This window comes from Sabethes cyaneus, chromosome 2 (assembly GCF_943734655.1).
Source record: "Sabethes cyaneus chromosome 2, idSabCyanKW18_F2, whole genome shotgun sequence".
In the NCBI taxonomy this organism is placed as follows: Eukaryota; Metazoa; Arthropoda; class Insecta; order Diptera; family Culicidae; genus Sabethes; species Sabethes cyaneus.
In genome coordinates, this window is record NC_071354.1 from 75,425,531 (window position 1) to 75,439,550 (window position 14,020).

At 38.8% G+C, this 14,020-nt stretch overlaps 5 protein-coding genes across 6 annotated transcripts; 2 read left to right on the plus strand and 3 right to left on the minus strand.

Annotated features, from left to right (window-relative positions):
- Nucleotides 1–1,500: 1,500 nt before the first annotated feature.
- LOC128738654 (probable tyrosyl-DNA phosphodiesterase) lies at nucleotides 1,501–3,975 on the minus strand. The gene is made up of 5 exons (XM_053833961.1): nucleotides 3,902–3,975; nucleotides 3,690–3,770; nucleotides 2,612–3,632; nucleotides 1,808–2,393; nucleotides 1,501–1,749 (listed from the first exon to the last, which is right to left on the minus strand). The coding sequence occupies exons 1-5, from the start codon at nucleotides 3,933–3,935 to the stop codon at nucleotides 1,615–1,617; spliced, it is 1,857 nt and encodes a 618-aa protein (XP_053689936.1). The 5' UTR covers nucleotides 3,936–3,975; the 3' UTR covers nucleotides 1,501–1,614.
- Nucleotides 3,976–4,976: 1,001 nt separating this feature from the next.
- On the plus strand, nucleotides 4,977–6,517 carry LOC128738655 (inactive peptidyl-prolyl cis-trans isomerase shutdown). Of its 2 annotated transcripts, XM_053833963.1 has the most exons (3): nucleotides 4,980–5,028; nucleotides 5,087–5,143; nucleotides 5,202–6,517. In XM_053833963.1, the coding sequence occupies exons 2-3, from the start codon at nucleotides 5,100–5,102 to the stop codon at nucleotides 6,484–6,486; spliced, it is 1,329 nt and encodes a 442-aa protein (XP_053689938.1). In that variant the 5' UTR covers nucleotides 4,980–5,028; nucleotides 5,087–5,099; the 3' UTR covers nucleotides 6,487–6,517. The 2 variants fall into 2 exon arrangements, with proteins under 2 accessions (XP_053689937.1, XP_053689938.1); XM_053833962.1 differs by having other exon boundaries at nucleotides 4,977–5,143.
- A 1,482-nt stretch (nucleotides 6,518–7,999) lies between these two features.
- Nucleotides 8,000–12,121, plus strand: LOC128738658 (neuferricin homolog). Its single transcript, XM_053833965.1, has 3 exons — nucleotides 8,000–8,104; nucleotides 10,991–11,331; nucleotides 11,388–12,121. The coding sequence occupies exons 2-3, from the start codon at nucleotides 11,043–11,045 to the stop codon at nucleotides 11,909–11,911; spliced, it is 813 nt and encodes a 270-aa protein (XP_053689940.1). The 5' UTR covers nucleotides 8,000–8,104; nucleotides 10,991–11,042; the 3' UTR covers nucleotides 11,912–12,121.
- LOC128735587 (uncharacterized) lies at nucleotides 8,521–10,860 on the minus strand. Its single transcript, XM_053830070.1, has 2 exons — nucleotides 10,703–10,860; nucleotides 8,521–10,642 (listed from the first exon to the last, which is right to left on the minus strand). The coding sequence occupies exons 1-2, from the start codon at nucleotides 10,726–10,728 to the stop codon at nucleotides 8,521–8,523; spliced, it is 2,148 nt and encodes a 715-aa protein (XP_053686045.1). The 5' UTR covers nucleotides 10,729–10,860.
- LOC128738657 (E3 ubiquitin-protein ligase MARCHF5-like) lies at nucleotides 11,963–13,593 on the minus strand. Its single transcript, XM_053833964.1, has 3 exons — nucleotides 13,356–13,593; nucleotides 12,651–13,289; nucleotides 11,963–12,592 (listed from the first exon to the last, which is right to left on the minus strand). The coding sequence occupies exons 2-3, from the start codon at nucleotides 13,244–13,246 to the stop codon at nucleotides 12,154–12,156; spliced, it is 1,035 nt and encodes a 344-aa protein (XP_053689939.1). The 5' UTR covers nucleotides 13,247–13,289; nucleotides 13,356–13,593; the 3' UTR covers nucleotides 11,963–12,153.
- Between the last annotated feature and the right edge of the window lie 427 nt (nucleotides 13,594–14,020).

Below are 14,020 nucleotides of genomic sequence, written 5' to 3' on the forward strand. Positions count from 1 at the left end.
GTGTAAAAAAATAGGGTATGGTGAAACACATCGTATCCGCTGGATAGTACCGATCCGGCATTTATCAAATCCTTTCTCTTCTGAAAAAAGGTTAAAGCATGGAACGGATCGCGACCGTAATGTGCAGCAGAAACTGAAGAGAAAGACCGACAGTAAGGTGGTTTCATCGTTTCGCACCTTGAGCCGAAAGGTGAAGAAGTACCTGGCCAAAATGGTCATTTTTACGGGAGTGTCAGTCGAGACTGACCGTGTCCGAGCAGCAGGCAATCACCGAGGTGGAGCAGCTGAAGGTGCTAATGAAAAACATCTTTGACGTCGTTGTCATAATGGGTGACGAATCATAATGCTTGACGCTGGACATCAATGACAGGCAGAGAATCGAGCCCTTTACGTCCGCCCCTAGGAAGGTAAGCGATGGCGTCAAGTATATCTTCCGCAACCAGTTCCCGAAGAAAGGCCTTGGATGAGTGTTGTTGACAGTCAGCGAGAGGGCACTGTTCAAGCCGCTGTTCTTTCATTCGGAGTTTGTGGTGAACGGGCAGATATGCAGTAGGAAATGCATACCGGAAATTGCCGCTTTCATCAAGAAGTATCGCGTGTGCAGTCCTGGCCCCGTTATGCCAAGGAAGGAAGTACTACAACAGTACAACGACAATTGGCATCCAAAGGAACTCAATGCACGAAATTGTCTCCAGTTGCGTTCAATAGAGAAGTATTGGGCGAAAATAAAGTGGAAGCTGAAGATGTAGGGAGCAGTCATCAGCGATCTTGGTTAGATAAAGAATTGGTGGAGCCGGCTGGCCAAGGCTGTGACTGAAGGTGTGCGCCGGCTGATGCGAAGTATTGCAAAAGTACGCGCATTCGAGAGGGCCCCAAATCCCTCACTCGGTTTGTTCAACAATTATGACAGATTGCAATACTGGATCCAATTCTACTCTGATGACTCTTATAAGGTGAAAATAGTTTAGGTTTGATTTCGGTTGAAGTTAACAATTGTTCCTTCCCCCAAGTTACTAAAGTTATCATCGTAATAGACAGCTCGCGTGGATGCCAATTTACATTATAACAACTGTGTTTTTTTTTCAACACCGATATTTTGCAATCAATGTTCAAGTCTGCTGATTGGCATCCGAGAATTTGCACAACTGAACTACATATATAAGTTGTTTTGACGCTAATCACTAACAAAACGTGTAATGATGAATGTAACACAAATAACTTACCTTTTTACTGTTACTTAATTTTTATCATTTGCTTCAATTAACTATTTGCAATTCGATGATGAAAATATTTTGACTTTTCTAGGTATATCAAAGACGAACGAAACAGCGCATGTCCTGTTACATCCTTGTGCTCCTTGTCATAGCAATGGGAAGTATTGCATATGTGTATCATGTGCGACATATCATACAACAGTAAGCTTTCAAGTGTTTGTTAGTTTGTTTATAAACAGGGAATGGTTCGCATCATTGAAACAGCTGTTTTCATACTCATAACACAACATGTGACTCAATTTATGTTACAATATGATAGCGATGTAATTCAATTTTTAATAACAAACACAATGATAATTGTTTTAAAATAACTGGTGGAATTAAGCAGATTGCGCTTGCGTTACTGTCTCAAGTAATCCATGAAAAATGGCGTGTCCTCTGGTGCGTACGGTATTATAGGAATGTCGTAAGGCATCGGAAATCGGGGATGCCGGTTTTCAGCTTTAGCTTCCATAGGAAAAAAGTTTTCTTCGATCTGAAACAAGAACTTTTATATCAAACAGCAAAAAGATAAAATTAAGTTTCAAACCTACCACAAATTTTGGCAGAAACAGAACACCAGCTTCGTAACTATTTATCCGTAAGGGTGCTTCGAACTTCGCGGATTTATTATAAACACCCCATGCAGCTTTCGACAAATTGGCAGACGTCAGTAAAAACCAGTAAAGCCCCCGATGAGACCAACGGCAATATGTTTTGATGTGGGGCACAGCTTTCGTTCGACTTCGTGAATCACTTTTCCACTGATGTAGATGTTCCTTAAGCCAAAGTTGCTTATCATGGGTGGCTTTCATGTACGGTAAGCATCCTCCACCAAGCAAATGATCGTGACTGCTTCTAACGTTGGAAAAGCTAGGAAATATCATTTTAAAGGCGGGAACTCTTCGCAAACCAATCGGAGTTGAATCTCTCCGGAAACTGGCCATAACTTCCGATAAAACCCAAGACTGTGGATTCGGTCCTAAGCTGCCAATACTAGAACTTTGAGCTACTAACGGGCAAGTGTCATCGATCGGAGCTGAGTGCTGACCAAGTAGATAACCTAGACGAGGGTGTCCCCAAAGTGGTCCCTTGGGAGTGTTGAGATGACCCCCTGGTACAGATGCCACCAGAAAAACACTAGAAGATGAATATTTCAGTGCATTTTAGACTACAGCAAGTAAAAGAAGTTTGAAAAACCACGTTATTTCGTTTAGGATAAATACTGACATGCTCGAGTAACCTATAGTTTTTACACATTGTGATAAAATTTATAGTCAGTTATTTCATTTTTTACCAATGCGAAATCATATGGTTAAGCTTATTAACAAAAAACCTGTAGTACAATTTTTACTTACTTTACAGCTCGAAAGTCAATTTTCTGAATTTTGGCAACCCATGGTTGCAGCTGGCTGATTTTGTAGGCATTTAGATACGTAGTTAAACTTCCTCGGAAACCAGTACGACTTTCTCCAAAGCCCGTATCGGAATCTTCAGGAATCGGTGGCAGCTTCGGACTTATCCACAACCCTTGCGTACGATTATGCCAATCGTCTTCGTACAGATTAGCAGTTGAAACAACAATCCTCATTGATCCGTCCGTGTAGGCATACAAACCCATCTTGGTGTGGTGCACCCCGAATGGGGTTGCAATGTGCACCTTAATTGCCGTCACGTTCGGTTTCTGCGAAGACACAGTCTTAAGTTCTGGTGTTTCATCACCATACAAAATAAGCAACGGTCGATCTTCGTAACCAGCAAAGTAGTAATGTCCTAAAAGCCAACCGATATCGACCATAAAGTTCATCTGTACAGACGATTCAAGTTCTCCCAGACTATTATCCAGGAGTTCTTGGAAAGTTATCGATAACGGTTCTTTATGAGTAGTTGGGGCATCCGTGATAGTTGTCATGAACATACTATACGGGGCAGCATTTTCTAATTTGTTGGCCATTTGCCCTCGGGGTATTACCACGGGATAATAATCGTGAATATTTCGCGTTATTACGTTCTTTAACGACACTCCCGAAGGTTTTGTTGTATCTACTGAAGTTGACTGTTTTGCTTGAAGGCTGGTTGCTGAAGCTGTTTCTTTTTTCTTTTCTTCGAATTGTTTAGCCATTTTTTCTCGACGCTCAGCAAACAGATCAGCAACCACGGTATTTTCTTTTGTAGTTTTAGGGACAGTTTGTAAGTTTTTTGGTGAACTCTCATTGTTCTTTAAGTGTTTTGTTGGAGGACAACTTTTATTTAGCAGATCCGGATAAATTTGTGCCAGAATCTTAAGCTGGTCTGAGACGACCTCTCGACTAATTGATAACTCTTCGGGAATTTCATATTGATCTTTAGCTTTAGCAGCGCCGTGTAATATTGCTTCTACTGTAACATTGCAAGAGTTGATTAGGACGTTACCGCTGCAATACATATAATACTTACAGTGCGGATGACAGTATTCTTTGAAATGGTGTGGGTTTTTTCTGTAGCACTCTGTTCCATATTGACAAATTTTATCTGGAACTTCGGAAAATATGTAAGAATACGATTAAAACTAAAAGTTAGAAATATATCGAAACAAGTTTAGTTTGTGGATTATTATTATATACATATTTAATAATAAACTGTATCCTATCCTTAAGAATTATACATACTTTTATCCAATGCTTTTCTTTTACTACTTTCCATTGAAATCACCAAACAACCCTTCAGATAAAAAGACTAAAAACGCTAAAAGCAAAACCAAAACAATAATTTCAAGATCTTAAAGCTGACATAAAGATAACATAGCTTCCATAAAAACCTTTAAAAACCATAAAAACATTTCCCGGCTTTGGTCAAAGAACTTTAAAAAAGGTAACACAAGATGAACGCAAAAATCAAACGAAAAATATTTCAGTAGGGCCTAAGTGCAAAAGGATAACAAACTGTTTTTGGTCTATTTAAAGCATCGGCAAAAATATATAATTTTAATAATATGTAGGTACAATGCTTCTACAACAGGACATAGAAATTTATGGAAAAATTTGTTGTAAAATTTATTGTATTGTTTTATTCGTTTAAAACAAATAGGTACCATAAAAGGACGATAACATTTTCTGTAAATGGAAACCTATCGTTGGCGAAAAAATACAGATTTTTGTGTTGTTAAGATACTCGCGTTATTTTATGGTAGTAAACCACGAAAGTTATGGTAAACTATAATAAATTTGATGATATGGTTATCTTTTCTGACAACAAATTTTAATGTTTTACTACGTGTTTTGTATCCTACTGTTACAATAACTCTTATCTTCCTGTTGGGGTTCCTCTTTCTCTCGTATACCAGAAAAATAGAGTGACTGTATACAGAGTGGCGCCAAGTCATCCCAAATGTATGCAATGCGGTTTATCCTAGGTTTTTCCTTCTCTTTCCTGCATACGCGTTGGATAGGTTGTCTGCTCGATTGGAATGACACTGACAGATAATTATCATTCCAATTTTGACATTGTCGCCACTCTGTATATAGTCACTCTACAGAAAAATATTAACAGCACCGTTATAGCGAATTGTTGAAACGGCTTTTGACTTTTCGGCCTATTTGGAATGTTGCTCTCGATATCAGCCTTTGAGCCTTTGACTTTCCTAAAACGAAATACCCCACCTGGGTAAAAGGTGACAGCTTCCGGAAAAGTCATCAAATTACAGTCGTCTGGTCTGCCATAGTTAGGTAGCGGGAGTAGGTAGTAACGCCAAAAATTGTATTTATTGGTTTAAAATCAAATATACCATAAACATATTGTAAACTTTTCTAACAGTAACAACTTGCAGTGTATTTTAAATACTGAACACATTCTAGATTGGTTAGCACCATGGATGAAAACGGGTTTGTTCTCAGTGAAGCCGTCAATATAAGGTAGTAATGGAGTTACATTTGTGTTTTATTGATTCTAATAATGAATATTTGAATTTAGTGACTTGTTGAGCGAAAAGGGAGCACAGTTTCAAATTAGTACAAAATATAATGAGCACGGCGAGGAATTTTTTATGGAGGATGATTATGGAAGTGCTGATGAAGATGAAGACGCTCATCGTAAAATCATGAATCCCTGGGACAAAAGTTTCGACGAATTACGTGCACAAATGTTTATGATCTCGGAATTTATCTACAAACGAATCACGAAACAAGGGGTCGGCGATGAACTCGTTCCAGAACGTGCCAGAGTTACCATAGATTATAACGGGTACTTTGAAAACGAAGCATACGCCTTCGATTCAACTTCAATGCGAGGTGAATTTAAACAATTTACCATTGGAAAGGAAGAAGTCCTAAGTGGTTTGGAGGATGCTGTGAAGTCGATGAAACCAAGCGAAGAAGCACAATTTGTTATAGGCTATCAAGTTCTTTTTGGTGAGCTTGGGTGTAAGCCCAGAATCAAACCCAAGGCCGATGCGTTGTTCATCATCAAATTGGTTGGCTTCACAGACCCTGGTGATGCCGAAGCATTAGACAAACTTACACCAGAAGAGCAAATGTCGTATGCCGTTGTTAAACAGAAGGTAATGGATACAAGGAATCATGCTAAAGATTATTTCAAAAGAAATCTTGTTCCGAATGCTATAAACGACTATCATAAGGCCGTTGGTTATTTAGAACGCTGTCATGTCAAAGATGACGAAGAGCAAAAAGAACAAACTGAAACGCTGATTCAGCTCTATACCAGTCTTGCTGTTTGCTACAACAAAAAAGATAATCCTCGTCGAGCTTGTTCGATGATAAACGAAATTCGTCGTCTAGGTAACATTGAACGTATTCCCAGAGCACTATTCCATGAGGGCCGTGCACTGATGAATTTAGGAGAGTATGAACGGGCCAAAAATTGTTTGCTAAAAGCACAACGTCTTGAGGCATCCAACAAGGACATCAGCAAGGAGTTGAAAGTACTTAATCAACGCTGGGAAAAACATCGTCAGGACGAAAAAGCCATATGTGCGCGTGCATTTGGGCTGAAAGAACGTAAAGACGAAAAACGCACCGAGGAGCAGATACGATTTACAGACACGATGCGCAAAACACTGGATGCTTTTGTCGAGGACGAGAAAAGTAAACAACTGACACTACCTGAGGGTCTTACCAGCAAGGAGATAGATACGGTACAGGATTTGGCGGACACATTCCAATTGAAGTTGACCCTCTATAAAGATAACAGCAAAGATTTTTACCGACTAGAGAAGAAAACGTTGAAAGAAGATAAGTAAGTCAGTCAAGTCAGTCAGTCAAAGCTTATGATAAAATCGAAATATAAACATGTTAATTTCTATTATCAATCTGAATAAATTTAAATTTCTAGATAAAATATTCCGTATAAGCCAATTAGATTACAATTGCTATTTCGAGTTGAAAATTGATCAAACTATGGTTCAACCCATTTTAATTGGAATTTCGGTTAGAATGGTTTGATCAAAAATGTAGAATCGAGGCATGGCGTTAACCCTCTAACGGGTGACCGTCTGTAGACGGCCTTCGCTTTTAAAGCTCCAGAGCCGCATACGAAATTTGTTTTCAATTGGCAATATGCAAAATGTGTTCAGAGCAAATTTCTTGACATTTTGATACTAATATCATAACATTCTGACCATGCGTTCAAAAGTTATCATCTTTCAAAAACAAAAATTCCGAAAATAATGCGCGAATATTCCCTTTTTTACTTTTGAAGGAAAAGGACATCTAGAGCAAAATGATTGACCTAAAAAGAATTTCTATGAGTAAATTTAATGGATTATTTTAATTTTGTAATATATCTGAATCGAAAAAATATCTGGGCAGAGCGTTAGACATGAAAAAAGAAAAAGAGAAATTGGACTTTTTCTTACCTGGCGCTCCTCCAGATAATTATATTTGCATGAAAATCAGAACTTAAGGTTTTTTTGTGTGTACTTTCATGATAAAATAGTCATTAGCTTGATCACATCGTTTTCACGGTGTTGCCCGTTAGAGGGTTAATAACGAATATGCAGTAAATAACGATTTCAAGCGGTTTTTTAAAATTATGTTTATGCATTAAACATGTAAAAAGTTGCACGAATAACAATTCTGTTAAGTACGTAATATTTTCATACATTAAAGTAAATAGATATTTATACATTATATATATATAGGAATAAAAGTAAATAAACCCGCGCATATTCGTTTGCCTCAGAACATGATAATTGTTGTTAGCTCCAAAACATGACAATTGTTGCTTCCGCATATCTCTTTTTTTAGAATTTCTACTTTATAGGACTTTTGTTTCGTTTATTTGGTTTATTTACCTGGCTCTTTTCTTGATGCATCAGTATTGCTTCTCTATAAAAATTGCAAACTGCAGAATTTAATGGTACATCTCTGGCCGTTGTTTGTTCAATCATTGTAACTTGTGTTGTGTAATAGAAGGTAACGGCAATCTTGCTACAATAATTTTACTATTGCACAGAAGATGTTCAAGAGAAACCTTTTATTGCTGATAACCGCAAGACGATGCTCAACGATAAGCTATGTGCAAGGTCAGTCACCCGCAACGAACATCCGTGAATATTTTTATTACATCGATCACGAAGGAATGGTAATTTTGTAAATCTCAATATACGTTGCTTGCATGGTGGGTAATCTAACGGGCAGTTTTTTACTAGCTTTTTCTAGATGATGCACGTATTAAGAATTTTACGTCATGCTTTAAAGAGAAAAAATTTCTAGAGTTTTTCTTTAAACGGTTGCGCCTGAACGAGACTGACCGCTACAGAGAACACTTTCCTTTCGTGTCACCTTGTGGTCGTGAGCGCAATTACGTACGGTGCGATGATGTACCTGTCGTGTTTAGCCACATTTTTCAAGATGCAAGTAAGTGTGGTTTTATTGTTTATCAAAACGACCAAAAATGTTTCAAAAAAAACTATTTCAATTGTAAGAGAACAACGAATACTTATCCTTCGCTCATGCCGGTGATCTTTTGGCTGTACCGTGGGAGCCTGGCCGTATATGCATGTTTCCACTGAGCGGACGCGTATACCATCCGGCTCCTGTAAGATATGGATCCATTGGGTTGATTCGGTCGAAGTTAGCAATAGAATTGAGTAAAAATTTTCTCTTTTCCGAGGGAGAAGAAAAACCCCCTACGCATTTCAACTGGAATGGTACACAGTTCAAGCTGGACAGGGACTGGTGGAGAAACACTTACATCAGTAGAAGAGCAGAAAATTTAGAATAAGTGTAATGTAATCGAAAAAATTTGTTGATTTAAACATATTTTTATTCTTTTATTCGTGCTTTTGAACGTTTGCTTGATCAATGTACGTCTGATAGTCAATTGTTTGTCCTTTCACAAAACTTTTTAAAGGGAATGACTTTTTAGTCTTGCACGATTTAACACTGGTATTGGTGGATCTGGAAGGACCAGGGTATGGTGCGAACTGGTCCAGCGATTTTTGAATGTCTGCTACAAAAGATTGCTCTTTACGCTTTAGTAGCTTCCGCTCTTTTTGTTTACGTTTTTGTCGTTCTCGATCGCCTTTAGATTTTTTGTTTTTAGGCGGACTACATTTCGCTTGTAAAGGCTCCGTCTTTTGCCTTGGACCTAGTTTATCCCGCGCAACAATTCGTTGTTTCTGTAACCAATGTGGGAAGGTACACGGCAATAGTGTGTGCTCTCTGTGAAGTTTTGTAATGACTGTCCGATCTATTGGTATCCAATCGTACTGTTCCAAAACGCATTGATCATATTCTACGGAAGAGTAGATATTTAACAAATTCAAACTGGTACCAGTTGTGACTAATTTTGGATTTTTCGATAGAATAAGGACGCTTTCCGAATTCTTCGTGTCATGTTGCATAAGATGCTCCCCTGGAGGAAAGTTTAGCAAAACTTTCAAAGTTTGCCAAAGGTTCGTTATAACATTGATTGGCTCAATGCTGTAGGTTCGCTTCAACTCTTCTTCGATATCTTTAAGCTCCAAATAATGGTGCGAAAGGATTGTATGCGTCATTGCGTTTATTCGTAAACGCAATGTTTTAGAATTTGGCCTCAAAAATTGTCGTGTCCATTCTCTGATCAGCTCACTCTGGGTCATTTGTTCCGCACCGAATTCGGCTTGATATTCTAGCTTAACAGAAATGTTAATAAAAAACTTGACTTTTCGCAGTGATTGGTAGCAATCCATTCGAGATTTAATGAGAAATCGAAACTGTTCATCGCCATCGCGTAAATTCCACAGCCTCAAGCAAACATTTTGTTGAGGCTTGTCGCTTGTTTCGTCCGCTTCTTTTAATCTTTGAAGGTACGCATCAAATTCAATGACTTTATATTCTAGCGTATCTGAATACTTTAAATCTCCTATTTTTCTATCTTTTCCGGAGCTGTAGTCTTTTTTCAAAACACTCATGAAACTTTTTATTAAATATTTATGCGCTTTTATATTTCGCTTGTGACTACTCATTCTTGTAGGCTGCATTTTCTTATCGAAAAAAATGACACTACGTCCTTCAACTACTTCAATTCGGAACGGCACCAACCATTGGTTCTGCAAGTTGCAAAAATTGTCAAGCATGTGTGTAAGCGTTCCAGAATTTATCACAATTCGCAGATCTTCATCTTGTTTTAAAATTTGAGCCACTTGAACTGAATGATTAATTGTAGAAAAAGCTAACTGCTCTTGCAAAAAGTGCTCAAGCACCCGTACGTTTCTTTTCAAAGTACGACAATTTAATAAATTCTCGGTGAAAATGTGTTTTACCTGACCAAGTTCCAATATATCCTCAGATACCGGTTCGAACCTTACGTTTCGCTCATTTTCGCTATATTTCAACCACATTACTGCTGTCGACAGGTGGAATCTACTGTCATCCGTCAAGGTGTCCATGGTTCTCTGAACCTTATCCTTCCAAATAGATACCACTAAGTTGTTCAATTCCGGATCAACTATCCGCTTGCGGAAAACTAAATCATTGTTGAAATGATTCCTCACAAATTCATCAAATAGTGACCTCTCCGCTTCCAACTTTCCGATCAAGATTCTATATTTTGCTAGCGCTTCTAAATCATCTACCGTGTCAAAATTTAGTCTCATATTTAATCGGTTCAGTACTGTTAAACAATGCTGATGATCGGCTCGGCTCAGGCATGATCCGCTAGGAAACTGATCAAATAAACGAGTCGATGCGCTGGTAGCATCGATTACAATTTGCCGAACCTCAGTACCATTTCGAGGATCAATCGGAAAACTCACTTCCATGTTGTTATGGTCGTCTACGTACAAATCGCCGGGTTGATGGATCGTTTCCAGTTCATTGATGTGTAGATTAAAAATATCTTCTTCGTGTTTAGAAAAATCAATCGCAAAGTAATCCAGCAGTCGGGGTTCGCTACGGCGATGGTTTTTCGACCTGCACTTGTAAGAATCGGTTGTATTGCAATATTTTCAGCTACTAAAAATATGCTCTTACCAGTCTAGTTTAACATAAGCCTCCATTTTATACCTTGTGATCGAATCCTTCGACCTCAGGTTTTTTTCAACAGAAAGCGGTAAATATTGCGGCAGAATGAAATACGCGGTCACTCGTAAACAATAAATTTTATTGTTTGAATTCAATGCCAATATCAAAAGAAATGACGGTCAAACAAACAGTATATAAATATAAACACATCACGGATCACAATCGTTTGTCTAAGAACACTACAATTGTCCTGTTAGATGATGAGACTATTACTTTGACATGTTTTCTATTTGCCAGCGTATCTCAGGCTCAGCTCGCACGTAAAATTTACGTAAAATAAAATATAAAGATGGTTCTTTCTTATGTTAAGCCTTACGTTCGTCATATAATTGTAGTTGGATTAGCAGTTTTCTTGTTTATAATTTTTTCGAAAGAACCTAATAAGAATCAACCAGAATCATTTGGATTTGATGACAATCCAGACGACGAACATAAACTGTTTACCGAATTAGAATTAGCTCAGTACGACGGAAAGCCTGGTAGCAGAGGGCTTTTTCTTGTTATTTTAGGTCATGTTTATAACGTGGAAAGTGGAGCCAAGCATTACGGACCCGGTGAAGCATATAACATGTTCGTAGGTAGGTCATAATACGTTAACTTTCTTGCTCAAATATTCGAATAAGCTAAATTTCAGCACATGATGCTTCGCGATCGTTCATCACTGGTGAGTTCGAGGACTATAATTCAGAGTTATCGGACGTGTCAAGCCTTACCGATTCCGAGCTGAAAAGCCTCGTCAAATGGAAGTCTTTCTATGACAAAACGTACCCATACAGGGGCAAATTAGTTGGTAGGTACTTTGATGAGCGCGGTGAACTGACCGAATACCATAGATTAGTCCTGGAAAGATCGGCAAAGGCGGAACTGGAGGAAGCTAAACCAAAGCAGGAATATCCTTCCTGCAATGTTGAGTGGAAGGAGGAAACTGGAACGCGGGTTTGGTGTACGACCCGAAGCGGCGACGGTATCGATCGCGGATGGGTGGGGAAACCAAGGCGTTACATTACTAAACAACCGTCCGAAAAAGAGAAAGTACCCTATTGTGTCTGCGTGCCGGATGATAATAGCAGTTCTTCTTCGTTGGTGCCTTTTGAAAACTGTGATGCTAGCAGTGAAACTTGCTTCGTGAAAGCTTCATTAGATCACAAAACCGAGTAAGTTAAAGATGAAGTTAAAAAAAGAAAACATTTTTATTTACAAAAAGATTTACAGAACAATTAACAGGTTTTCTTGATATTTATTGTAGCTATATAGAAAAAAAGGAATCATTTGATTCGAATTGTAGATAGTTATGTTTCAATTAGAAATAATGCTTGCACCTAAATGCAAGCTAAAAAAATAAAAATTCTACATTCTTTTATACAGAAACAGTCGTTTAAGTCTAGGCTTTTGTTGAAAATCTAGAATATATTCCGATAATTTGAAACATTAGGTTGAGGTTCAGCTTGGTTCGCGATGTCCAGCTGTCCTGGTCTGGTTTGGCCATGCTGCTGCTTTTGCTCTTTGACTGAACCATACTTGCGAATGTTCTCTGGAAGGTAGTCCAAAATGCGACGTTGCTTCTTTCGATTGAACTGCTTCTGTTTGTAGTAGATTTTCAGGACACCCTTAACCAAAACGAACGCGAAACCGCCTACCAGTGCACGTTGGAAATTATTCCGGATTGAATCGAAGAAAACGTTTCCCACGATAGACGAAATTGTCGGTAAAAGTAAAGCGCCGCACAATAATCGTGTTCCGGAAAGTGGATCCGATGTTATTACGGTTCCCGGAGGAAGAGCATTCGGGGTTGAAGGAGAACCGGAGCCTGGAGGACTTGCGCCAGTTTCATCTAAGTTTCTGCAAGGTAAAGAATAATTAATTCCGACACACAAAGAATATAACTTTTACAACTTACGAAATAGGCAGCAGCAGACTCAGAATTGCAAACTGTTGCATGCTAAACGATTTGGTCTGTAGAAAACGAAGCACAAATTCTTCCCAGCGGATCATTCTGCCAAATACCAACCCAATTGGAATCGCCGGCAATCCAATTAAAAGGACGATTGGTTCCGCCCGTTGCATTAGTGAAATGCCTTCTTCATATCCAACCGTTTGCAATACCGTCACTGCGCCGTAAGTAACGGCTGTCCAATAAATTGAACCCACGATTACACCTGCTGTCAAGAAAGGGCTAATCTGTTTGATCACTGCATCAATTCCCTCTAATACGTGCGCCAAGGCTCCCATTGACGGCAGCACAATTATATACTCGCTTTGACACTGTGGACAACTGACCCGCTTGAAAGTGTTTCCTTTCTGCTTTTCATCAACCCACCGCTGCAGACAACTTTGGTGAACCCATTTCGTTGCTCCGCGACAATTGCAAGGTTGCACCCACGGAGCCAGCTTGTCATCTTCAGCCGTAGCGAAACAAACCCAGCAATACTTGTCTTCTGCAGAACCATCGGGACTTTTTTCGACCACTGCTTCACTCGGGGAACTTGAGCTCATTTTGCTTTCTGGGTATACGTTTTCCAGAATGTTCCGTTATCACCTTTGTGAAAAATAAAAACAAACATTACACACCTCTCTATGTTGGTTTTGCATTCGATTAGTCTACCTTATTCGTTTAGCGCAGGAACTGGTTTTTATAGTTTTCACCACGAAAATATTTGGGATCGTGAATAATAGAAGATTTAAACCTTCCGGGTGTAAGCAAAATAAGAATAGCTAGATTTGCTGTTTTTTAAACTCTGTGAGGACACGACTTAATTATTTGCGAAATTATTTTCCTTTTTCAGCTTTTTTTTAATTGCGCAAGTAGTGTGCCCAGCAGCCAGCTAACTGGCACTTTTATGCTTGCACTGCCCACTGACCAAGCCTCTGACCGCTCTAGCTAAAAAGTAGAGACTGTCAAAATACCTGAGATAAAGAATCTGACTAAAGAAAAGACACTGGAGCTCAGTCGCTCGCTACGGGGTGAAGTGGCTGTCAAATTCATACATTTTCGATGTCCCACGCATAGGTACCAAAATGTTAATTTTGACAGGAACCAAAAAATTTGCTGGAAATTCCCCTTTACCGAGGACAGGGGGGTAGTGTCAAGCGAAAATTTCGTATAGGCGTTTTTGACAAGCTATCACCCGCTTGGAGGCGCTGCATAAAAAAAGTGATGAAAAGTAAAATCGCTGTCAAACTCCATACATTTTTAAAAAAAGCTGAAATAAAATGCAGGTTTTGATTAACCTTTTCAATTGTCAGGATTTTAGATAGCGTAATATTGGA

What these genes read in the sequence shown, in the direction of transcription:
- LOC128738654 (XM_053833961.1), bottom strand. Translation starts at nt 3,935, where the DNA reads ATGGAAAGTAGTAAAAGAAAAGCATTGGATAAAA. An exon ending in AAGAAAAGCATTGGATAAAA is followed by an intron (nt 3,771 to 3,901) that starts GTATGTATAATT and finishes TATTTTCCGAAG; the next exon opens with TTCCAGATAAAATTTGTCAA. An exon ending in AGAATACTGTCATCCGCACT is followed by an intron (nt 3,633 to 3,689) that starts GTAAGTATTATA and finishes GCAATGTTACAG; the next exon opens with TAGAAGCAATATTACACGGC.
- LOC128738655 (XM_053833962.1), top strand. Translation starts at nt 5,100, where the DNA reads ATGGATGAAAACGGGTTTGTTCTCAGTGAAGCCGTCAATATAAG. An exon ending in AGTGAAGCCGTCAATATAAG is followed by an intron (nt 5,144 to 5,201) that starts GTAGTAATGGAG and finishes ATTTGAATTTAG; the next exon opens with TGACTTGTTGAGCGAAAAGG.
- LOC128735587 (XM_053830070.1), bottom strand. Translation starts at nt 10,728, where the DNA reads ATGGAGGCTTATGTTAAACTAGACTG. An exon ending in GCTTATGTTAAACTAGACTG is followed by an intron (nt 10,643 to 10,702) that starts GTAAGAGCATAT and finishes TTACAAGTGCAG; the next exon opens with GTCGAAAAACCATCGCCGTA.
- LOC128738658 (XM_053833965.1), top strand. Translation starts at nt 11,043, where the DNA reads ATGGTTCTTTCTTATGTTAAGCCTTACGTTCGTCATATAATTGTAGTT. An exon ending in AGCATATAACATGTTCGTAG is followed by an intron (nt 11,332 to 11,387) that starts GTAGGTCATAAT and finishes GCTAAATTTCAG; the next exon opens with CACATGATGCTTCGCGATCG.
- LOC128738657 (XM_053833964.1), bottom strand. Translation starts at nt 13,246, where the DNA reads ATGAGCTCAAGTTCCCCGAGTGAAGCAGTGGTCGAAAAAAGTCCCGAT. An exon ending in AGTCTGCTGCTGCCTATTTC is followed by an intron (nt 12,593 to 12,650) that starts GTAAGTTGTAAA and finishes TTTACCTTGCAG; the next exon opens with AAACTTAGATGAAACTGGCG.